Source organism: Daktulosphaira vitifoliae, unplaced genomic scaffold (genome assembly GCF_025091365.1).
Source record: "Daktulosphaira vitifoliae isolate Bord-2020 unplaced genomic scaffold, ASM2509136v1 Scaffold_5, whole genome shotgun sequence".
Classification (NCBI taxonomy): domain Eukaryota; kingdom Metazoa; phylum Arthropoda; class Insecta; order Hemiptera; family Phylloxeridae; genus Daktulosphaira; species Daktulosphaira vitifoliae.
Window position 1 is genome coordinate 20,703,031 of NW_026099576.1, and position 27,027 is coordinate 20,730,057.

Below are 27,027 nucleotides of genomic sequence, written 5' to 3' on the forward strand. Positions count from 1 at the left end.
TAATTAATTTACTAAATGATTTTATTCTAACAATAATTTTTTAAATAATAATATTATTCTGTATTGTAAGCATATTAGTAGATATAAATAATTTACTATTCTATTTATTATGCAGCTAGATTATTATAGTAATTTAGAGTATAAAAAGTAGTATATACTTAATATGCGTTGACTAGACCTGATAATATTGACTGCACTAAATGAAAAACATTTTGTATTAATCATTTCAAAAAGTTAAATTGAAAAACTCGCGAAACGGCACTGGCAGTATAACATAATTACAGATAAATACAGTAATTAATTAGTATTTTGGTAGAACTCAACATCCAAAACAATTTCTATACAGCATTAGAACTCGACTCCAACCAAAATTATAATATAATTAAGTTTTTAAATACAACAAATTTTTATTAAAAATCTAAAAATTTATATATAACCATAATTAACAATAAATAATTATAAAATATAATATGTGTATAGCTAAATAGTCAATGATAAATAGATCAATAATAAAAAAATTGAGTCAGTATTACCAACACTATTACCATTCACTTGGATTTACGTTGCTTTATTTTGTGATGAACATCAAAGTCTAATTGATTATTCATCATTAACATTGTCAGTGCACATAACATGTGCTATATCAAAGTTAATTATAATTTTGGCTATTTGATTATTAAGTTTATTTACTATAATGACAAATATCAATAAATAGTTAACAGTGTTTTAAAATTTATATGAAATTAAAATTCTAAATACTTTTACATGAAAAAAAATCTCGAAAATTTCAATAATATTAAATTAATATTTAACAAAGTTATTTATTATTAAAGTTTAACAATATAGCTTATAATAGAATAGACAACACGAAAATCCACGCCTTTGAACATTTTTTTTACATGATTTAAAAAATCGTATGTATTATCCAAACTGTGAAGCTTTATTATTTTACTTTTAGTGGGATTGTGTTGTTTAGATTTATTAGAACTAGCAGAACTTCTAACGAGAAGCGAAGATTCTAAACCATTTAGTTCATATTCATCACTCACGGTAAAATTTATCTCATTGCATAGTGATTTCAATTTTGTTTTTATATCTGAAATTAATTGTGTAGTTAATGAATTATAATATGAATAAAATTGTCTTTTTTCACTTGAAGTAGAATTAGAGCCAATCATCGATAATACTGATGGTGCACATTGATTTGTTTTATTTGTAAAATGATCGACAGCATCCTCAATACTTTTCATGATAGGTTCAATAGCTGAAACATTCTCAATGTATAAAAATGTACTATAATCTTGCATTATTTCTAACCAGCGCTGAGTGAATTTAACAATATTTGATAATTTTTGATGATTGAGGTATAAAAAGTGTTTCCAAGTCAGCCTTAACATTATGACATTCAAAAGGTGAAAAATATTCGTATAATACAATTTATAAGATTGGAGATTATTATATGACCATTTTTCTAGAAACGCAACATTATTATAATTTTCCAAACAATTTCGGAAAAATTGTTCTTCATTGTTCCATTTTACTTGTATATTATACTCATTCATTAAACCACTTAATATATTTGAATTTACCTTAAGTGGTAACCAATGCAATTCAAACTTTTTGAAATTAAATGGAAACTTATTTAAATTTATATTGTTCTCAATCAACACAATCATATGATGAATATTATTCTCACGAAATAATTTTCTTTCTTGTGAATTAAGCGTAATGTAATGATCAAATTTAAAATTACTTAAGTCATACTCACTACCATTGGGACAATTAAGAGCTAACACATCCCATTTCAATATATTAATGACATAATTGTGAGTTTTTAAAATTTCGTTAGCATTATTCCATTTAAAAGAATAATTTGTTTGCTCGTTACTGTAATATAATAACATAACCTTAAAATAAAAGTGTAAAACCCATAAAGCTCCAACTAAAGAATTATTTTGATAGTATAATGAAGTTATTTGTCGTAACACAGAACTTTTATAACTAGTAACTATATTAACTATATCAAAAAAATCATTGTTGTTTACCGATTGTTGTAACTCGAATTGCGTATAATGCATGTGAACTAAACCACTTAACATATAAGAACATCTCAAAAGATTTGTATCATTATCATGATTGTAATAGCCAGTATAAAATGTTGATACGAATTGCAAAATAAAAATATTAAATATGTTTAGAATATATAATATATTTGTTATATTTTCAAAATACTTCATAGCTGTTTATTTTAATTGACTATTTATAATAAATTTAAGTTATACGTCAAGTTATTGAACAGAAATTTTTGAAAGATATGGTGACGCAACGTTTTATAAAAAACAATTTTTCATTATTTAACACGTAATCAAAGTTTTAAATTTAATGTTAAAATGTAATTTTATATTTATTTTTATACATAGTTACATGACTCACTATTCTGTAGAAATATCTATTTTCATATACAGAGTGATTTTTTTTAACACAACTCACTCGATTACTCACTGAATAAAAATTATTTAAACAACATTTTTTTTTTTTTTTGGTTACCTTTATTTATATCATTCCAAAATTATTGTATTTCAATTAAATTATGTGTTTCAATTATGTTAGTAATAGACAATTGTTATATGTAAATATAATAATTGCCATATAACAATATGTCGGGTATTCGAGGAAACTAATACCTTTTGATTTTCATCATAGATTCCAGTTTTTTAATTTTAACTATATTTTTTTCATTAAAATATCTTTTACTGAGGGAAGAAACTATTATAGACTTAACGACATTTTCAGAAAATTTAAATGAAAATAATATTACAATTATTTATTAATAATGTTACATATATCGATTATTCGTTAAAATATATTTTTTATCGTATATCACAATTAACACAACTAGAAACATTATCCCCTTGAGTCTTAATTTGAATACAATTTTAGAGTGAGCTAGAAGTATACTAGTTATACATTATTTTATTAATTTTAATGTAATTCGTATAAATTTTATGTTTTATAATTAATCAAAAATAATTATTATCTAGTTTGATATTCGCACACTAAAATGTTTAATTTTCTTACACATTAGAGAATTAAAGTAATACTAAACCTTTTATTCATACAAAAATATCATGATACTTAGCATCGATGCGAAGCTGAGAAGGTATTAGTTTTACTATGATGTGTTTTTTTTTATTGCTTTTTTGCAACTATTTATAAAAAATTAATTATTTTTGCATTCTTATTAGATTTTCAAAGCATTTATAAAATTAAATATTAAAAGATTATTTGGCGGCATAGATTATAAGATTGATATTATGAAAAAAATGCTCAAACTGTTTTGTAATAAGTAATTCATTATAAATGGAAATATCCTTTTGTTGTTTTATTCTACCACTATGTAGAATAAACTTATTCTTTAAATAAAATAAGTTATTTATAAATCAAAAAACAAATTTTATATTAATGATATAATTTTAAAAATCTTTTCATTTTCAATGTAATTATTAAAATAAATAAAAATGAACAATAACAGTTCATAAAAAATAAAGTACTTCACACTACCAACACTTTGTTTAATATAATCTCATTTACAAAAAAAAATTAATCACCAGTCATAAGAACTCTGTGTGGTTCATAATAGACGTTGGAGAATAAATAAAAAATTATTATTTATTATTCATTTTAATTACTTTTTGCTACCATTGTGTTAATTATGTTTTTATCATTTAGTGGCGAATTAAGAGATTTTTTTAATCTAAAAATTAATTACTTGAATCGTGACCATGTATCTTTTAACAATAAACCTTTTTTTCGCTAATAGCGTAATGAAATTAAGTTACACTACCTTATATAGGTTCGCAATTAATTTAAAAACGCTGAAAAATCTGAATTATTTTAATTAATGATCCCTAAATAAAACCGCGAAAAATTAAATTTACGTGAATATATCTACATTTATTTTTGTTGCTCGATTGGTTCTCCCTTGTTTGATTTAAATTTTTCAATTTTCTTTTTAATGTGAAACTAAATATTAAAAAAAATTGATTAATATTTTATTTTTAACGTGCTAAAATAGAGTAACTTAAATTATACAATTTTTTGATAGAAATATTATTTATTACTAGAATATTAAGCCCAAACCTACCCTAGGGTTTTGAGGTGATTACAAAATTAATGACAGATTAATGTGTTCTAGGAGGTTAAAATTAGTGATATAAAATTGATATTGTAACTACTTTATTTTATTGATTTCATAAACGCACCTACCATACAGATACTATGAAAAAAAAAAAAAAATTCTAAATAAAAACTAAAGGACAAAATAGTTTTTTGTTATATAAATGATATGAACGAAAATCTTCAAAATCTATGTTAGCCATTTTTATACGTTTCTTTTGCTTTGTTTTTCTTTTCGGGCTGTTTGCAGCCTGCAGGTAAAGTACCGAAAATTACGGGTATGAACTTACCTTTTTTTGTATAATATTCAGCTAACCCCTCCTCAATCGAAATGCTTGTCGTTTTATTAAACGGAACCTCTTACCCTTAGGGCGATAACAAAAAAGTCCTTCGGAGTACTTGCGTAGGCGTTAACAGGAAAAGAAACGGTGGGTAGGGATTCACGCGAAGCCCATTTTATTTGCCTCCCCGCTTTAGTCAGAAACTAAGCGGAGAAGGCGCACCACAAGAGGAGAACGGATATAGAAGAAAGAGAGAGACAGAGTCGGCAGAACGTATGACCGCGTGCTCTGCGAGTCGTGTGCGTATGTGTGTCTGTGTGTGTGTCGGGTCTCTCAGTTGCCGGCAAACTATCGACGTGTTGTATTGTACCGTGTGCGGTGGCCGTGTCCTCTCCGCGCTCCATCGCCGCCGTAACCCAATCCACACCTCCCCGGCCGATGCTCCCGACCGTCGGCGAGTCGCTGTGCTAAAGGGATCGTTGGCACCGCAGTGTTGTACTCGGAAAACTGGCACGATACTACGCGACCGGTTACCACGTGGTCACGCCGGGCCCAAAGCACGTGCAATAACCACCTCCACCACAGCAACTGCTCACGCACCGACCACTTCGGCCGCGATCTCGGTACCTATTGCCGGGACGGCTGCTGTGATAACACATATTTGTACAGATATCGCTTGCGAAGAGATAACGGTCGACAAGAAGCGAAAGTCAACGGCCGGCTCTGATATGACGTAAGGTTATGATTTTCAAGCGTTGGTAAAAAAAAAATGTATTTTAGAATAAAATTCACACAATTGTGTGAATTTTTTTCCAATTGCTTATTTTTTCCTATACCATGACCCTGTCAGAAATACAAATGATAATTTTACAGTCTTTATTGCTAACGTTGCAAAAGTATCGTTATTGTTTGTTTGCTGATACTGGGTTTTATCTTAATAAACATTTATGACTATTGGAATTTCTTGGAATTTTTCTACTAAAATAAAAAGTGATTAATAACTTGAATTTTAAATTGAATATTTGTAGATTTTTAGTATGCATACAGATATATATATATAGGTGATCAGTAAGTAAGGAAACGGGCTTTTATTATTCTCTTTGTTTGTAACAATTGACTTGTTTCCTTACTTACTGGAAACTCTGTATATGTGTGTGTGTGTGTGTATGTGTGTCTTAAAAAGGGATCAACCAGAAAAAAATTTCTTTTAATTTTCCTTCATTTCAGTTAAATATTCAACTAATGCCAAACAATTTTCTTGGTTATTTTATAATAATTACATTATTATCAACTACTTCAGGTCATTTTACTGTATAAAACTCTTAGTAAAAGGTACTTTTGTGGCTCTTTCATTCATTTTTTTAAATTAAAGACATTTGAACGTTAAACAACATTTGTCGAGAAAGAAATTATGGACCCATGATAAGTTATGTAGCTATAGAAGTCATTACTCCTATAGCTACTTAACTTAATTCTTTGATGATTTTTTTATAGATATACAAATTTATGTTAAGTACTGTTTTATTAATTTTGTGTGGCGCAGTGGATGAGTATATAGACCCATTAACAGTAACACACATCTTGTCCTTATATTGGTTTCTTAAGCTATAATGGGATTTCGTTAGGTTGGCAGTCGAAGTAAAAATATGTCAAATAGTAAGGAACTCGATTAGTTTAGATAGAGGCTAAGGAGACGATGTCTGATTTTTTGTTTTTAGATTTATTTTATTTCATGCATTATCTCTTTAGATCACCAAAAAATATTTTTTAATAGTTTGCTAGCATACATTTACTAAAGTGTTGAGTTTAAAATCATCAATTTATTACAAGACAATATCTGTTTTATGATGAATAAAAAGTTTTTCTATAAAAAATACAGTCAATGTAGGTAACATAGCAGTCACTCAACGCCGTAACTTTATAATTAATTAAACACCACTTTACCTTGTTTAAATACAATGAGAGGATTATACGAAGGAAGTTTTTAAAACACTTTGCTTTTACTTTTCAACAATGTCTTTATATTAATTTACTAATTTAGCGAGTTAAAATTTTCAGTGTTGAAAATACAATTATTTTTTAGTTTTAACAAAACTTAGCGTAGAGAAGAACAATTACTAACATAAAATCACTTTAGCTTATCGAGTTAAAATACTAATTCTATTTATTTATTAATCATCAAATGTATTCACATAATTGATATTAAAAAGTCATTAAAAATATTACAAGTACTTCTCTTTATTTTATAACGAGCACGTAATATGTAAATGTAAAGTAAAAAAGAAATGAAAAGTGGTTTATTGTTAAAAATTTATCAACCAGAAGCCTTAAAGAATGAAAAATTATTTTTATCTCAAATTTTTTTGGAGATCACTAACTAGTACAACGTCAATGCATGCTTCACAATAATCTATGATTGTTTACAAATGATTGTGTTTAAAGTACTGAAAAAACAAATAGACCAACGCTACAAAAAAGTTTATTACCACTTCATACCAACATAAACAATTGGGGTGCTTAAATTAATCAACCGATTTTGATCAAATTATGTAAAAATTATATAAAATAATTTGAATGGAAGTCTCAAAGTTTGTTAATCCAGTTCACACGATATGTTAAAGAATTCATTGCAACTAATAAAGTTATCTTAAAATACATTTCTTAAAATAAACAGATCTATCGATACTCGTAATGTAATTAATAGTTTCCTTATACTTCTTATTAGTAATTTAGTTCTCAAATTAACGTAGTTAAGAAAAATTAAAGTTTTTATGAACACACAAGTTAAAATTTTCGTTGTAAAGCAACTAAGCGTGAAATGAAACTATATTAAAGCCATATGTAATATTTTTTATTTTTCTCGTGTATAATAATACTATGCAGCATTTTAGCTTCAACGCAAAGTTCCATTTTTATTATAATCTATACAATTCTTAAAAAGTTCTTAGATAATACAATAAAGTTTTAAATTTAATTTGTCTTTCCACAAACGCCAATTTGTCTCGCTGTGTCCTATTTTAACTAATTAAAATTATTATCATAATAACTAAAATTTCATCTTTAGTATTTAATTTTTTAATATTTAATATAAACTGTATTTTACTTAAAAAATGATAAATTAAATTGATGAATTATCTTAAAAATACTATCCAAAAACGACACTTTTCGTAGTTGTAGTATTTCATTTATAAAAGAAAATTCAATTTTTATAATAAAAATTTAAAACTAACTCATATACTTTGTTACTCTAATGACTAAAATAAATTTCTTACATTAAAACTAACAAAACCTCTTAGATTTTGTAAGAATGGATTATACTTTTTCATATCTCAAAGTTATTATTATATTTTTTTAAATATACACAAAATGTTTACATAATAACTAACAGATATATTATTTATAACTTTAAAAATCAGGACATTTTCTACTTAAATATAATAATATTGGGAATTATTTATCTATAGAAGCACTATGGAAATGATTTACTTTAGATTTTAGATAAATTTTTCATTACTAAGAATTTTATTATCATCTGATTACTATAATTATTTAGTTATATGAAACAATTACCCAAATTTATGAATATAGTTTTCAATGTATCCAAACTCTTCGGTAGGCACATAAAAATATTCCTTAATTATATTAGAGATAAAAGTATTTATTTTTATTTTTAATTGGATCATAGCGATCATAACCAATAATCATTATTAGTCTTCGTATAAATTTTCTACAAATTAAGTCTTTCGTTGAGTCGTTGGCAATCAATTTATCATAAATTAAATGTCCACTAAGCAAATATTTATTTTAACTAGTTTAATTTTAATATGTAATTATACGCAAAACTGCTATAAAACATAATAACCACAATAATTTGTTTTTCTACTATTGAGAATTAAATTACAAGTTATTTAAGTAACATAAAATTAACTTGTATGAATATTTTAAACAAGTTTTGATTTATAAATGGACTGAGTTAAGTAATTTAATAGATTATATTATTATGCTAGTAGAATATTTATTTAATTTTGACATGTTACAAACAATCGCAGTAAATTTTTATTATGCTGGTGTCTTATATAGCCTTTTAAATGTTATTTTCAATGATTAATATTTTTACAAATATATAACAAAATAGTGTATATTTTAGATTTAACTTAGATACATAAAATTTCATGTAATTATTAAGTATACTTTGATAAATGATAACTTATAGCTTGTAACATAAAATTGATTAATGAATGTTTTTGATATTTTTTATAACTTGGTTACAAAAACATATGTGCTTTGATTTTATAATAAAAAAACACACACACACTTTTTGGTAATTTTTACACTATAAAAATTAAGAAACTATATTTTAAATAAAATTATAATATGTATTACTCAGATTATATATATAATTGACGTTTTTACTTGCACCATTAGTCATAAAAATTATGATAGTTAAAAAGGTTAACGAAATAATATGAAAATTAATCAGTATATTCAGAATATTAGTGTAATAAATTTGTTTAAAACAATAAAAAAAAAAACAAGATCTGATGTAAAATACAAGTACCGTGTTGTATATGTCACATGGGTAATGTAATGTTGTGTATAGTGTTATTGCAAACGATACACCTTCGCATTTTCAATTAACATCCGTCATTTTCATGTATAAAGTTCTATACAACCGTTACACCCAAAACAATGTGCATTTTTATGACATAGTAAACTTTCTCTGTGTAACTATTTTTCGCAGAATTATATTGTAAATCTGTGTTTAGTAAAAAAGATGCATATTAAGCATACACGTGTAGGGTTTATGCTAGAATAAAACATAATTACTGGTGTGCACAATAAACGCAATATTAAAATAACTTGTCACCCCAGGGTGTTCGTGTAAATGAAAACCCAAAAATAATTGTTTTTTAAAACTATGAATCACGTTTTTACAGTGAAATATATTTGAATATGGTCTTAAAAAGTTTATTTGTTTCAAATTACATTTTTTATTTATGAGGATACCTATTGTAAATTTCCATTGCCTCGACATGCAGTAGTATATTTAAATACTATGCTGAACATTAAAATATCTAAATATTTTATCAGCAATTCTAAACAAAAAGGAGAACTGTAATACAAATCTATTTACACGTGTCAAATAGTAAATATACATAATATGAGTTTTCTTGAAAATTTTTTTATAGTAGCTATATTTTTTAATTAACAAAAAAAATAAACCTTAAAAATGCATTTTACTTTTAATAATATATATTACTCTTTAATATTCTAAGAATATATTATTATTATTTTTATATCAAAAATAATAAATTATTAATACAAGAAAATTAAAACCACAATCAATTTTTAATAAACCACTTGAATTGTTACCAAGTAAAATTTGTAATAACTTTGTATGTTCATAATTATTACAAACTAAAAGTATAGAATTGTTAAATAAATATGAATTAAAATTTTCAGTAAGCTTTTTGTTTTTGTATATAATGAGTCTTCATTTTTCAAGAAAATTGCAGACAGTTTTGCTAAATTATTAATTTTTCACAGACTTGATGATTTCATCTGAGATTTTAAATTTATGCAGATTTCAGAAAATATTAATGAAAGACATCAACAGAGTTTCTTAGTATTTTCTCATTCCAGTTGGGTCAAGTATGATATTTTTTTAACAAACAGTAAGCCTTTAACTAAAAGTTTTATTTATTGACAAGGACTGTTATTAATTTTCATTATAATTAACATTCTAGTATTTATTTTAGTAATACTCTACAACTTTAATGCTTACTTAAATATATTCACACAATACGAATCTACAATCAAATACATCATTCATGAGTTTCTAACTATTCATATAACCGGACTAAAAATATTTCAGTAATTATTCAAAAAGTATATATTATATTATGTAATATTTTCAAACGTTTCTATTTAGAAAACAAATCTGAAAAAAGTAATAACAAGTATATTCTTTAATTCAAATATAGTGGGTTAATAATTCTAAGACCACATTTTATTACAAGAATAATTTAAATATTAAAATTTTTCTGTAAAAATACTAACTTTGGAAACATATAAAAAATTATATTGTTGGTAACCAATTAAACATGATCCCTCAGTACAATTGAATTTTTATAGCAGTATGAAATCACTTCGATATTCAAATAACGCCACAATGCAACTCTGTAGACACTGTTTTATTGATATATAGTAATAAAAACTAAGGTTTTTATGGACTATGTATAAATTGAGAAATATATTGAGTTTGTGGTCTCTCAGTATGGGACTGATTTAAAAAATTACTAGTTTTTTTAGTTACTAATTGATTTTAATATTAATCTAGAAATGATATTTTATGCATAAATATTTTAATAGTTATTGAAAATTCTATGTTTACTTAAATATAATTTACTATGTTTTATAGTAAATCAAAATTATACCCGAAAACAACCAGAAACAAAAACAATAAGAAATAAAAAAAATAACTTAGTTTGGAATCGTAGTAAATAAGTGTTTATCTTTTAAGCCTATTTTCATATGACAAAACAATCTCATTTTTACACAATTATAGCTCAAGACACAGTAAAATTTGAACGACGTAGGAAAAATTATTTTCTTTTTTAGTAAAAAACTTTTAAAATATAGAGCCTTTTTTAAGACAATTTTGCAAAAGGCAACAATAAGGTACAAATTTTATTTAAAAATCATTCCTCAGTATACTTATAAGGTAAAATTTATAACTCATTCTTCCTTTTCTTAAGCACAATATTAAATAACTAAAAAACATATATTTGTTTCTATTCAACGAAAATAAAATAAATTGAAAGTTGAGGTCTATTTTATTATAACAAAGTATTGTTATAATACTTTTTTGCATTAATCAAAAATTTTAACATATAATTAAGACCATTATTTTTATAAAATATTTTTAATCGGTCAATTTTAAATTTCTAAACGAGACTTTTAATAAGTGTTGTTCAAAGGATGTTCTTCTTCTGTATTTTTTAAATCGTATAGTTCATAAAAAAAATATCTTGTCATATCTTAATATTCTTTTGTATTCATATCCAAAAATTACACGCCCACCAATTATCTGAACCGGTCTATAATATTGAACAAATTATAGGTTTATGTCCTTATTCCGCCCTTTTGTACGCAACCCGATGATTCGTCATTGTGCTTTACATCATAATACTGTTTCTGTGTGAATTAAAAATTGTATAATTAATTAGTAAAAACAGTCTATCGAATTGGTGTACAAATAACAAAACATTAGGTGATTTATTATATATAACTACGGAAGTCAATAAAAAGGTACTTAAATAATAGCTTCACAAATGTCAATGGTACGTTTATCATGTATTACACTCATATTAAAATGTAATATTTTATTATTTGTTTCTATAACAAAGAACTTTTCTAGTAATTGTAATAAAACAGAAAATATCGATAATTACTAATACTAGAATTGGATATAAATATAAATTCTATAAAAAAACATCATAATACTAGTGTAAAAAAAATTGTATCCCACTCAGTGCACTTTGGAAGATCTTGATTGGTATAAATATATAGTTATACAATTATGGGAAACTGCAGAAGCGCCTTGGAATGTGATGTGATATTTACGATAATACTTTTCGTTCGAAGTATACGCGTTCATCGCCGAAAATATGATAATAATTCACAGCTGTATGACCAGTTATTTTTAATACTCATGTTGAACGAATTATAAAAAAAAACTCTTACATAAATAATATTACTCATTTACCAAAATAATAACCAAACTTAAATATTTAAATACACATATATATGCATGTTGATAGGCGCCAATTGGGTGGCGTAGAGGTGCTCAAACCTTTAAATAAATAACATGAATAATTATGAAAAAAAAAATTAAAAAAAAAAAATAGAAGATATAATAAGTCCTTCTGAAAATTTTGTTGATATTGCATTTATATACGTATTTGTATAACTCATACCAAGATAGTTTTTTAATATAACATAATTATTTCATTTTTAACTTTGTCTATCCTTTATTAATTTTAAAGAGTAGTAATTGTTTTATTAGTAGGCAGTAGACTTATGTATTAATAGATTTTTACAAAAACTAAGCAGTTTCAAATAGATGTGGAACAATAATTATCATCTTTAAAGGCTTTTCTTAGATTTTTTTTTTGTTCCAAGTTGCTCTTTTGCGTGTATTTTTTTTATTGTAATACCTGTTACAATGCTGTTCAAAGAAAATGTTAAGTATCATTCTTTACTTAGTGTATAAATCCGGAGGCAGAAATAATATTCAATGTCTTTTCGGTTATTGTCTCTTGTTCACTGTTGTTAGTTTTATGAAAGGCTCCAAAGGATAACCATTAAAGCGGATCACGGGAAAATTATTCTTTTGTTTCACATTAAACTTGGGACACAGAATAAACATTTTTCTTTAGGTAATCTCAATTTTGTTTGTAGGATAGGACGCTTTCAAAGTTTCCATTCTAACACTATCTGTTGACGAAATTCTTTGTACGTACATAATAACAACTAATACAAATAATCTTAGAGTACTATTATGTAGTTTTATAGATTTGATCAACGTTGTGTTGCTAATTCAGAATTTCAAGATTATATATTCAACTGCTAGTGGTTTTAAATGCGATTCACATTACCCATTAACAAGTCACACTTTTTAGAAGGACTCTTTTATTATAAACACATGTTTTAAGAATACCACTGTATATTTTTAGACTTCCTGCAACTGCAATTGATTTATGCCGAGTACCATTAACTTTTATCAAGCGGAACTTTACTTTAAACGTCATCAGTATTATTCAATAAAAAATTTGCTACATCCATGTAATGAAATGTGTCATTTAAAATTTAAATACATGTATTCGAGTGTATAAAAGTATACATGAAAAAATTGCAAAAAACAAGATAAAATAAAAATTACACATATTATTTAATCATTTCAAAAATATAGTTTACCTAGAAGCGTTTTTGTTGGTATTTTATGGTCATAAAATTATTCACACTTCTCATTCATATCCTGAGGTGCTTTACCGGATAATACATTGATATGGACATAGTATACCGACTTCATGAGCATATAACCGGTTTCTGAACACAACTGAGGAAAATTAATCGGCAAACATTTTACGGATGATGGCAGTAGCAGTGACGTCTAAAAAACATAGGATGATTGTGCAAAGAAAACCGGTCTCTTTCTATTAAGTATAATTTAAAGTGTTCAGTTAAATCAAAGTACTTTTTTTATGGTTTATCTATGAATTCTAATTAAAGTATTTTGAAATATTAAACATAAATTTCTATCTATCTACTTTAATGTAACCTAAACTCTTAAGTAAAAATAAAAATTGACTACTTGAAATTAATTATTAAGTTTAAAATCAATAAAACTAAAAAATTATTTTCCAAATATTCAAAAATAATCATAATGCTTTATATTTTTTAATAAATTAGGTGTATTTTATAGGATTCTGACAAACATAATACATTTTAATTCCATATACCTACAAGTATATTAATCAAAAACAAATAACGGTTATCCTAAAAATGTGATCTGCTACAATTTTTCCTAATTGTTTACTATGAATTCATTATAACGTCAAAATTCAATAAACACAATTGATCGTATATTTTGGTATCGTTTTTCATTATTCAAATCTTAGATATTGTGTCTTAGATTTTTTTATGTTAATTTTATTATTTAACTTAAATTGAAGCGTGACAATCTTAATTAAATTTACGCGTATCATTACACATATATTTATGTTGTATTTAAAAATAGTGTGAAATATCATTCAAGAGTTTTAAACAGAATAAAATATACACTCATGTTTTTTTATTTTAATCACATAATTTAATCTCTCACAGTATTAAATTGCACACAACATACAAGTATATCATAGACATTAGTAATTTTTTTTAATGATAGTGATATTCTTGTGTACCATATAAATTACAATAATTGGAAAAAATGAACAACAATATAACTAGTATTTCAGAATCAAATTAAACCTACATTGTATTACCCGTTCATTGTTTCAACGGTCTATTAAACATTCATTGCGTTTTGTATAGCGATGCTCTCATCGTATCTTTACATTGATGCGCGCGGTTATTAAATTGACAATACAGATGTTTAACTTAATACATAACTTGAAAACGCCAAACTGTTGCTATTGATGTGTTTATTACTTTACCCGATGACATACGTTGTGTGTGTCATAGCTTGCATTATCAATAATGTATGTAAATATTATTTTTTAGTATAGCGTATTTAAATAATAATCATGCAATGCTCTTTAAATGCGTCAGACATTAATTTATGATATTTAAAGGAAACATTTTTGCGAATGTTTACTAATAAACTAATAAATGTGAATATTCATATATAATATAACATACCGTAGTAATTTTTTAATTACATGAAACCGTAAATGTCGTTGAACAATTTATTGTGTTGTTTATAAGTTTGTGTAATTTATTTTATAGTTCAATAATCTAAAAAAGTGATTTGATTTATGGCATTTATTAATCTTAACTTATTTAAAGAATTTTCAATAGTTTTTAACCACGTATCCAACTATCCGAAAATATATATAAATATTTTTTATAGATATAGTTAGAATAAAATTCTATGTAAAATATTTGGTTGAAAAGTAGTGATTTTTGTCATGGATAATGTAAGTATCAGTATCCGAAAAGAAAAAACTGTAAATTATTCACAGATCAAGAAAAACGAATAACTTAAGTGAAACATCGTATACAGTAAAATATTAACATAGTTTTGACTCCAAATTATTATTTATCGTATTAACGTTTTGTAAATATTGTACTAGTATCGTTTTATAACAACTTTAAAATTACTTAATAACGTTTATGATATGTATAGAGTACCCTACAAGAATACTTTAATTGTACCCGGTAAACCGGTTTACTTATATTCCTGTCGAACAATATGTACTGTAATTACAGTTTAAAGTTGCGTGTCAACAAAAGGAAAGTGATCAATATCTCTGGCAAAATCTGAAAGACACGCAATTTATTTCGAAATATACGTTCCGGAGGAACTGATTTTGATAATTTAATAATTTAACATGATTTAAATCCAACCAATTAATACTGTCTTTAGTAAATAAGAAATTAATAAATTACTCTTAAGTAATATTTGAATTTCAAAAATTTTTTATGAAATATCCATAAAATATTTTGTTTTATTTACATTACTATTGAGAAAAATAAAACAAACTGTCTCATTTTAATTGTAAAATTCTATACTTGGATTAAAATTACATTGTTGACGTTTTTAGTAAAACAATAACTCGAAAAAATTTGCTCTGTCTTTCAGTATTGTAGTTCTGCAACGTGAACCGATCGGATTATAGCATTGCGTAACTCTTTACAACCCTTAAGACTTTTTTTTGACCTAATGTTGACCTTCAGTACTATTATTGCAACCACAAAAATGTCATTTTTTATTTTAGCTTTTATATGAGGTAAGTAAGTTTACTATTTTAAAGATAAAAGTTGATGTTTATCAAATTTAAACTCTTAAAATTTCGAGTTTAAATACAAAGACATTAATACTTTTATGCAGAAGTTTTAACTGACAACACGTCTAGAGGCGGTAAAATCATTTAGTTAAATATAATTTGCATTGCTTTAACTTTTTGGTGGAAGGTAATTTAAAATATAGAATTTATTGTTATCAATGTGTTAAAACACTTAAAACTTTGTAGTCCATCGTTTTGATATCCTTATAAAATATTTCTACCTAATGATGTAGTAAAAAAATGCGTTATTCAATGATTGATGATTTTAAAAGTACCGTTCTAAAAATAAATTAGGATATAAATTACAATTTTACATTTAGAATCACTAGAATTACGTTTTTTTTTTTAATGAAAAATGATTTAAAACATTTAAGGGTATTCAAAGATTACCTAAAGATTATTTAGTATGAAAACAACATCCAAGAAATAACTATATATTTATGATTTAATTTTATACCTATTATTTTTAACATGACAAATACATTTATAAAATATTACTTCAGAAATACATAACATTCTATTACTTTGAAACATAAATTATTAATTGCATTATTTATTATCATATTGACAGCTTCGTATAGCTAAGTTATGGCTTTTAAACCGCATAAAGAGAAAGCCATCTTGAGATGAGGTGTTGATAATAAAACTATCACTATTCTTCATCACACTTAACGTGGGATTACATCACGTAAAAAGAATTTATTTTATTTTTCAAGAAATTTATAACTGTTGTCAGCGAAGTAAAACTATGGAATATTATAGAAAATGTATAAATGACAATTCATAAGACTGTAAAGAGCCTGATATTTCATTTCAATTAGTATAATTGTCTGTAAATTATCAATAAATAGTATGTATTGGGTGTTACTGATAGCATTTTTTTAATGTATGTATTTGATATTCTATATGTGACATTCAGATTTTCGACAAAACTATAATAGGTAATAACCGCAAGTTTCTAAGAAATATTTCTGTAATTTTTAATTATTCTATTTATATAAATTATTATTTTTATAAATAGAATACATAAATTTATAAATAAACAAATGTTTTTTTATTTATAAAAATTACTTCAAGAGATTTAGAATTGATAACAAATGTATTAAATGTTTTTGTAGCGTTGTTTACGTAATTTTATACGAGTTAATATATAATTTAGTTTTTTGGTTTATTTCTGACGTAAAGTATGTTTAAAAATACTGTCTGTAAAATTATGACTAAGTGATTTAAAACAGAAATGTTGATCGCTTAAGTTGTATCATCAAAATTCGTTCATATAGCAATATATGATTTCATAAAAAATATGAATATTATTATCTACTTGAAATTTTCTATTAATAACAGTATTTTTAAGTGTTTTAAGATTTATATGCATTTAGAGATTTATTAAATTAATTACGAAGAATCACTGAATAAATATTATTCTTAGATTGTGGTTATTTATGAGACTTTTTAAACTGTTAACATATGTTTTAATCGGATTAAAAAATGCATGTCTTTTAATAACCCTAATTTTGATCCATTTAACTTCAACAGATAGAAATTTGAGTAACATATATTCATTGATTTATTTATTAAAACAAGATTTCCAAATAGGCTTCTAACGTATTGACATTAATTACATCATTTTTTAATTAAGTACACATAATTGAAATTAAAAGAATAATAGAATGTTATATTATATGACAAATATTAGAGTAATTTATGAAGGAAATTTACAGACAAATACTAATTTATAATGTACCATTACTTTTTTTGTAAATTTTTATGTATGTTCAATAGTTTAAAAATGTATGATTTTTTTTAAAAAATAAAAACAATACACATGAATGTTTGACTTTGTGTGCCATAATAATCGTAGAAGGATCATAATCTAATATCTACAAAGCATCAAATGGTCCTTAGGCGACTCAATTGGGCGCATAATAGGATTATTGAAATACTAATGCATATGTGAAAGATCACAATATAAAGCTAATAATAAACTAATCTGAGCTAGAGGGAATAATAAAAAAAAAAAATTATTTGGCAAGTAACAAACAGCAATTTCCGGAAGTTCTTGTCCGAGTTATTTTAGATCAAAACTCTATTAGAAAAAAATTGATGGTGTATTTAGTAACAAAAATACCGAACTGTCATTACTTTATCTGTCCTATTATTTCTAGTTTATTATTAGAGCTTTGAGGTGAACTTTTACTGAAACAATTACTACATCCTCTTAAAATTCTGTATCATTAGTACATTAATTATACACGAAGTGCTTATTAATAAAAATATGGCCTTTTTATCACGTAGCAGACAAAAATGAAGTACTTACATAAAAAAATTACTGTCTAACTATTGTAATTTATACTTAACTGTAAGTCTTCTTAATAAGAATAAATGACAAAATTTAATGAGGTTGAATTCACGAACATTTATGTCATCGTTTGATTTTGATTATTAATTATAATAAAATATTTTTTTTATAAATGTGTAAATTTGTTTACAATAATAATTTTAACACTAAAATAATTGTTGATGAATGTAGACTGAAAATGTGTCAATTTCTATTTAGACGGCATAATTAAATTTTAAAATTATAATAATTTTTTCTTTTTTCTCAAATTATTTTACTATATTCAATTTAGAATTATAACTTTGATTAGAACATCGGAAATTGTATTTCAAAATATTTTTAATAATATCTTTAATAATTATAAAGTAACAAATTTAGGTAATCAATACAACATAGTTTTATAAATTTGATTGAAGGTGGTAGATAATTCTTATACACTTTTAACAAAATTATTTTTATGTAAATTGGATTATAAGTTTATGTCTTTTTTTTTATATAAAATTACAGATCTCAATGGCTAAACAGAAATTAAATAATTTCTTAACTGAACGTAAACAGAACCACCTAAATTTTTACCTAAAAAGTATTTTCAGAATTGTTTACGACAACATTATTCAGCTTTTCTTTTAATGTAAATAGTACTATTGAAAAGAAGTTTCATTCAAACTGTGTTAAAGTTTACAGGTAAAACGAATACCCTTAAGAGATGGATTCTTAAGTGAATATGAAAACAATGAGAGTTGTTATTATTGAAGGTTTATTATTGCTATTGAGTCGGTGAAATTAAAATGAAGTTTTTAGTTATTTTTATTATTGTTACTTATTACGTAGCTATTCCGAGTATTTTTTTACAGTTCATTTGTTTTTATATTAACAGTTTTTGAAGTCGTTAAGACTAGCGCGTTCATAGTTATAGTTTAATACATGCAGCAATTTTCTTTAACTCGCACCAATAACTATTAAAAAGATTACCTCTAAAGTTTCTTATTAAAAGAAGATAATTCGCCGATGACCTATTGTGATTCAAATATAATGTATAATAATTTCAAAGTTAACAATAATAAATAATGTTCCATGAAATTTTATGTGTTTTAAATATTCTCAGTGAAACGACTATTAGGAAGGTATTTAAAAATAACCCTGAAATGAACAAATAAAAGTTTTTAGAGTTTAATATATTATTAAAGTATTGTATTGCTAAAATATGCTCTTAAAACAAAAATATTTGATGGTTATGTTCATTGAAACGTTGAGCTTTCTATTATAATTGAAAGTCTTAAATCAAACAATTTATATTAATAATTAATGATAAGTTCAAAAGTTATTTTAAAACTGTTTCTGAAATAGAATATTGCAATAAAAACAATTCGTAGAATATTTTGTTCGAACTGTAGCAATTTTTTGAAGAATTTCATTATGTTTTGCAAGCATTTCATTATTTACGTTCATATATTACACAAAATTATTGATGTATAGAATACATTGTATACAGAATGTTCAAAAAGTAAAAAAACAGGTCGATTGTTACAAACAAGGAGAACAATAGAAACCCTTTTCCTTACTTACTGAACACCCTAAATAAAATTTAATTAAAAACCAATTGATTGTATTTTTTAAAGAAAAATTCACAACAATTATTTCAATATCATGTCATCATTTTTTTTTAAATTATTGATCTAGTATAGTAATATGAATAAGAATATTTTATTTGCCTTGTTATATGTAAACATCTGTAAGATTCTTTGATGCTGCCCGCTCCAGCATATTGAAAAGAGATTAGTTTAGTAAAAAGAAAGTACAATATCTACCTCCGGGAAACGGTTATATTACCTATTCAAAAGTCAAAAATGATTTAGAAACCTTGTAAGAGATGGCGATGACTCTAGGTGATAAAATTTCATAGTCTTAAAGGCTAATAAAAAACATATTTATTTTCAAGACTTATTTAAAATGATTGTATCTATAATTTATTGATGAAAAATTGGATAATCACCAAAAACTTGAACAGCTAATGGATTAGTATGTCTACAACATTTTATAATCCCAGCGGGTTAGGATTAAGAAAAAACATGATAACATTGTGGTACTGGTAAATCGAAAGTTTAAAGAAAAGACGCATAAAAAAACAAATACTCATAAAAATCAAGTCATAAAAATGAACCTTTCAGTGCCATATATTGATTTTTGGTATAATCTTTTTCTCTGACATTAAATAAATACATGTTATATCTTTTATTGTCAATTACTTAATTACTTACAAAACAAAAATCATGTTTTCATGATTTTCAAAAAAATCATTTTTTAATACACGAACTAGTAAATATAATATATTGATATCTATAAAAAAAAATTTAATAAACAAAGGATAAACCTACAGTTACTTAATTTAAACTTTTTATTTTTAAACCAAAATTTATACATGATGATTGATGTATCACACAATATCTTCAAAAATGTAAAGAGTTTTACTAGTTTTTCTTTTCGAATAATTATAGAATTATAAATGCTATAAATTAAAAATAAAATCTCGTTCCATAAAATCTGTATAAACTTCATTTTTTTAAATGGAAATATAAATTTAACTAACTTTAATATTGGAATATAATTTATAGAAAAGTTTAGAAAATTACTGGTTATGAATGAATAACAACTTTTGACCCCATCATTTTAGAAGAAATTACTATTTTTATGTATAGACGAGATGAGTACCGCTTCTCATATCTAATCTTCATCTGGAAATATTAATAACTTAGAAAGTTGTTAGCGACAAGTATTTTTTTTAATTAGATGATTTTCTGTGATGTTGGCCAGATGTACATGAAGGGTATCTCAAATCTAATTGATAAAAAAATTATCTAAAAAAGAATATATCTAAATCAAAAATTATTAAAGATTCAAACTTCTGTTGGGACATTATATATTTCATTGTAAGTTAAATTCGTACACGAGTTTAAGAAAAATGTCACTTATTTCTAATAATTCTAAACTAGTGTCAAAAAACCGATAAAATATTACAGTAAATGTCAATTATCTTATAAAAGTTACTAATAACATAATAACAATATAACAACAAAGTAACTATTAATAAATTAAAAATGTGAATATTTTAAATTAATTAAATTATTCAACTAGAAATAAATTTCATTAAAAGCTATTCTTACGTTTTTATTAAAATAGTTTTAAAACTTTATTCAATATTTTATTCTTCAAAATTATTTTTTATTAATTAATTCTTATTTTTGTACTTTCAGTTGGCTAACGATTTTACTATGGACTACATTACTGTATAGGTTGGCTGTTGGTCAACGATTTCAAGATAGCAAATCCTTTTCAGGTAAATTTAAGATATTTATTAATTAGTATAAAAGTTAAAAAAAAAAACAACAAAGTAATCCATTCAATGTTTTATTTTTATTCGCATTTCTTAGACGTATTGGATATGTTTATTTTTTTAAAGAATTTTTACATTGCAATGTCTTAGTTTTAATTTAAAATATAAGAACATCTTTTTTTAATTATATTATTTTTTTTATCATCGGCTTATAAAGTACCGAAGAGTTTTCAATTGAGGAAAACTGTACCAAAAAAAAAGTGTAATGAATTTTTGCCTAAAATGTAGGTTTAACACAGCTAAAAGAACGGATTAATCCTTCTAGCTTCTTTTGAATACGCCACTGAGAATATAAAACCTATTTTAATAATTATCCATAACATAATATAGAACAAAATAATTTTCAATTTAATATCTTATTTTTCCATTTAGAGGAAAAGCTTAGATAATTTTTGAAATAATTAGTCTGGTAAGACTATATGAACGTTTGAAAAATATGATAGTAAGATAAGCGAATCCATAAGGGGATAATATAACTCATATAACTCTCTCAAAATAGTTGTAATATCATAACTAATTAGCTAGTTTGAGAATTGTATAACATTAACTATATAAATTAAAGACTATTTTTAAAAAAAATTTCGATCAAAAATTTGGAGTAAAAAATACACGCGTCTTATGTCAAATTTAAACAAATTAATTTTTCAGCTGAAGGAGCTCAACAAAGATCCATTATTATTATACAACATTGATTAGCTCTAATATTTTTAAAGATATTTCGTAAGGCCTTGTTAAGGAATTAAACTGTAAATTTTTACATCTTTGTTAAGTATAACGATTCAGAGACATTGCAGCAGCTGTAAAAAACGTAATAAAGGTTCAAACAATTTTTTAAACTTTTTGAATTTTTTGTAATTAAAGCAACAGTGTATTACCTATTATACAATTCATCAAATATGTTTTATGTATTATAGAAGAATTACTAAAATGTCTTTTAAATAATAAATGAAGAAATATCCTCACGGCGTTTTAGATATGCAATATTGATGCAGTTCTGTAAACTACAAGAATTGTATAGATTTGTTAGATTTTTTTTTTTACTTAAATAATTAAAAATAGAATAGAAGTTTTTCAAGATTTTCAATCAAAATGGTCAAAGCAAAGAAAATTCTATAACCACCTTACTTGTAATTTGACATATCTTTTTAGTTTGGATGCGAAGCTGTTTTTCTGCTAAATATACAATGTGTAAATAGATATAAAAAAATTGTCATGGTTTAATTAATGTTCATAAAAAAAAAATAAATAACAATTATAAAATATTTTTTAATTATTATTAAAAATGTAATAATTCAATATTAAAATAAAAAAATTATTATGATTATATTTTTGTAATTAAATATTATTTTAATTGTTTTTCTAAGTATAATAAAAGCTCTCATCGAACTCGACGTGAAATAAAATTATCAATAAAGTAATTTGGTTTTGGGTTAAAAAATAATAAAAAAATCTTGTACTGTATTATTACTATAAAAAATTCCTATTAGTATTTATGTAATTAAAACGTACTGGTAATCGGTAATGAGCAAAGGAAATAAACAATTGTGTATTTTTTACAACGAATAATAGTTTCCTACAAAAGAGTTATTTTCATAATGAAAAATCTTTATTTTTTGCTTAAATTAAATTATTACAGCGTTATTTTCTAGAAACTAACTGAAAAAACTAAATATTGTCTTAATCATTACAAGAAATATGACTAGTCATCACTCTACTATAACTTAATGAAACACGGTCCATGTATTTTTCTCAAGTTTAGAAACATGTTAATTTCTTAGATCTTGTAATCGGATACTTTTTTATTCTTCAAAAGGAACAAAACTGTTATGTTTTAACTCATAATAACTACCTTTGTTCTGGACCCTTTTTTGTGAAATAAATGGCTTTTATTTAAAAATCAATAAGGACGTACTTACTGCGTGCGCTTCAAATGCAGACAAAAGATACATGTATTGTGAAATAAGATCTATGACATTTTTTGTTTTGTTTCAAATGATAATAATGAACATTACAGTCATATTTCTATTTATATATTATTAGATTCTGAATGTTAGATTTTTAATACTTCAATGTTAGGTAGAAAAAATAACAGATATCTAATAAGAATTTACGACAAAAATACACGTTTTTACAATTTTATTTTATTTTTTTCCAAGAATAAACTGATAATCAATCACAAAATTAATGTTAACAATAAAAAATCTGCATTGTATTCAGTATTTTTAACTAGAATGGCATAACATTAATGGATATTAACTATAAGCTAATATTTGACAAAGTGCATTTTTATTATAGACATGAATATTTGTTTTCATTGTCAATAATTTAGTTGTAAAATCTATTATAGTGATAGAAGCTTATAGAACCAATAACCCATTTTTAAATGTTCGATGACATTTAAAGTATCATATATTCTTTTCTTTTAGTCAAGCATGATACTACTAGTGATCGCCATATTATACTTCTGGACTAGCACTTGGTTTTTGAAATAGCATTTGAAATAAATTTAAATCTACAGAATATAAATGCAAATATTTGAGATATTACACGGTAATATGTGTTATAACGTAATATAAATAAGTGTTACTCTNTTTGAGATATTACACGGTAATAAGTGTTATAACGTAATATAAATAAGTGTTACTCTTCTTAGTTATAAAAACAATTAGTTTAGTTTTATTAACCTAATATTTCGTGTACTTTGGTAATGATTACTCAAAAGTATAAAGAACAAACGCAGTTATTATAATTTAGAAGTGTATTGGTAAAATCATCATCCAATAATACATTTTAATTAAACTTTAGTTGAATAGTTCTTTGAAATAAACGATAACATGTTCAATGATTGATTTTTTTAATCAACAAAATTACTTTATGTGGATTCACAGTGTAGCGAATGAAGAAAAAATTAGTTAATGATAGAGATTAATTTTATTTTATAGGATAATCTGTTCTCTGTGATTTGCTTTAAATGTAGATAATTAATATAAATGAAATGTTGGAATAACTACGGTCAAATATCATGGTGGTCAAAAGGTAATCTTCAAATGCAGAATCTGTTAGCGAATGAGTTATTTTTGCCCCATTAAATTGTTTTAAAAAACGTCAAACCTATCACAATACAAAACATTTCGTGAGAACTCGCCTTTGAATAAAACCCAAGAATTTTTTAATCATAGTATACGCTGTTCCAAAACAAACATAAAAAGGTTTTAAATGTTATTAGCTTGATAAAAAAAAAGAAAACCATGACATTCGCGAATTACATACATGTTATACATGGTATACTACACCGCCATCTCTTGGAACGTTCACACACGTGACAGCCATCACAGTTTGTCTGCTGACTACACGTGTGCGGTCGTATGTAACAGTTGTGCAGAAACAACCGCCACACAGACCGCGTTACACTCCTCCGGTTGGGTAGATGGCGAGTGCATTCTGTAGATCTGTGCCGTCGTTATCCACTAATGCCCTGTTTTATTATGCCAACGTCTGTACCTTACGAATACTAAAGTTTTGTTACTTTACACTATTACTTTCATGACTTCCTTTTTAAGTGTTCTCGGTAACTCAGAGATAACCGAAAAATATCGTTTGATAAATTGCGTCTTCGGCCGACGCATCCCACGACCCCGTTCTTCCGTGTCCGCCTCGTGCGACCCTTTTGTGCGGAATTTAATTATTTTCCCTGTTGCGCCTCTGCGTCTCGCTCGAGTCCAATGGAAACCACTAGAAAAATCGGTTGGCTTCACAGATTTACGACGGAACAAATGAACCAGCACATATACAGACAGGCGTTTTCACACACGACCTCTTTTTTTTTTTTCTACTTTGGAAAATTGATGACCACCGGCATCAACAGATTGGTGTCGTGGCAAACATTGATAATCCCATAAATAAATCGGTCTGGTCTCTCGTTTCCTATTTATTTACAGTGTTAAAACGGTTCCGCTAATATAAGTTGCAGCTAATATAAAGCCGACTCATTTCCGGCGAGACGCCATTAAAACTCAGTTTTTCCTAACGTTGATCAACTGAATAATAGGGTGTAGTTAGAGATTAAAAACGTCTCTTTGGAAATTTTTTTTCCCGGTTAGACCTAACGGTATATTATACATGTTAAATGTAACGACCTAGTTAAAAAAATAACCAGCAAATGATACATACCACTATAAATTTTAAATACAAGCTAGACTTTATCTGTTAGAGATACGATTATCAAATAGTATAAATTATTTGGCTGATTTCATAATGATTATGGGACAAAATAAATAAAATACAGTACCTTTGTACATTTTCGATTAACTCTGTACGTTAAATAACTCAAATGATTGTTCATAAATATTAGTTAAAACATTTACTAAGTAATGTACAACTTAATGTATTTTCGTTATTTGCCATTTTATTATTGACGAGAGAATATTAAAGAAAAGAAAAATAATTTAAACTCTACTTTTTTTGTCAATTAACTATTATATAACTATTAATTTAATGAAGAAAAAATTATTAAAGTTAAATAAACAAATAGAGTTGATAAAAATAGATCATGCAGTATTGGAAATAATGTGAAATTAAATAATTATGTTGCCATTAGCATGTAGGCGTTCATGGAAAAGTTCTATTTTCTTTAAAAACCATTTACAACAAATTGTTTTTGCATTAAATCTCGTTTTCAGCTTTTCGTAATGATACCAATTTTATTCAATTAAATAATGGTAATAATAATTAATATATTATCGAACGTTTTATTTCATATTATTAGTATTTATATTACCAATTAGTTTAATTAGTATAATGATTTGAAAATAATTGACGCAGAAAATCAATAAAATAAATATTTTTAAGAATCGTATGCTTAATTAATAATTAATTATTAATAGTTCACTAGTCAAGGACTAAGTATTTTAATAAGAGTCTATAGGAAATATGTGAAAATCCATTAATACTCTTTCTACGTGGGCACTATGTAGTAATTGTAAGGTTTAAGCCCGTGTAATTTGATTGAACAATTTGTTATGAATGTAGGTGTTATCTTATAAAATGGCCAGTGTCTAAGACATAATTGAATGTCTGTACGAAACATACAAATTTTGATAGAACTAAAATGAAAATTTTAATAACTTAATCAAATTAACGTTAAAATATTGAAATTTTTAGATCAATTTATTAATAAAAAATTCTAACAACTAAAACCCAGCGTATTATCATTTCTCAAATAAACAAACATTGAAATTTTCTTACGTTTATTCTTAATGAGATTGTTATTAT

General features: G+C 24.9%; 2 protein-coding genes across 3 annotated transcripts in view; one reads left to right on the top strand and one right to left on the bottom strand.

Annotated features, from left to right (window-relative positions):
• Positions 1-382: 382 nt before the first annotated feature.
• LOC126907950 (uncharacterized) lies at positions 383-2,377 on the bottom strand. The gene is made up of 2 exons (XM_050689690.1): positions 1,154-2,377; positions 383-1,096 (listed from the first exon to the last, which is right to left on the bottom strand). The coding sequence occupies exons 1-2, from the start codon at positions 2,235-2,237 to the stop codon at positions 828-830; spliced, it is 1,353 nt and encodes a 450-aa protein (XP_050545647.1). The 5' UTR covers positions 2,238-2,377; the 3' UTR covers positions 383-827.
• A 2,325-nt stretch (positions 2,378-4,702) lies between these two features.
• The window catches only part of LOC126907920 (collagen alpha-1(XVIII) chain-like), a 125,348-nt gene continuing 103,023 nt past the window's right edge, over positions 4,703-27,027 (top strand). For both annotated transcript variants that reach the window (XM_050689606.1, XM_050689605.1), the window contains exons 1-2: positions 4,703-5,190; positions 21,617-21,699. In XM_050689606.1, coding sequence (XP_050545563.1) covers positions 4,733-5,190; positions 21,617-21,699 — 541 coding nt within the window. In that variant the 5' untranslated portion in view covers positions 4,703-4,732. The remainder of the gene's footprint in view (positions 5,191-21,616; positions 21,700-27,027) is intronic.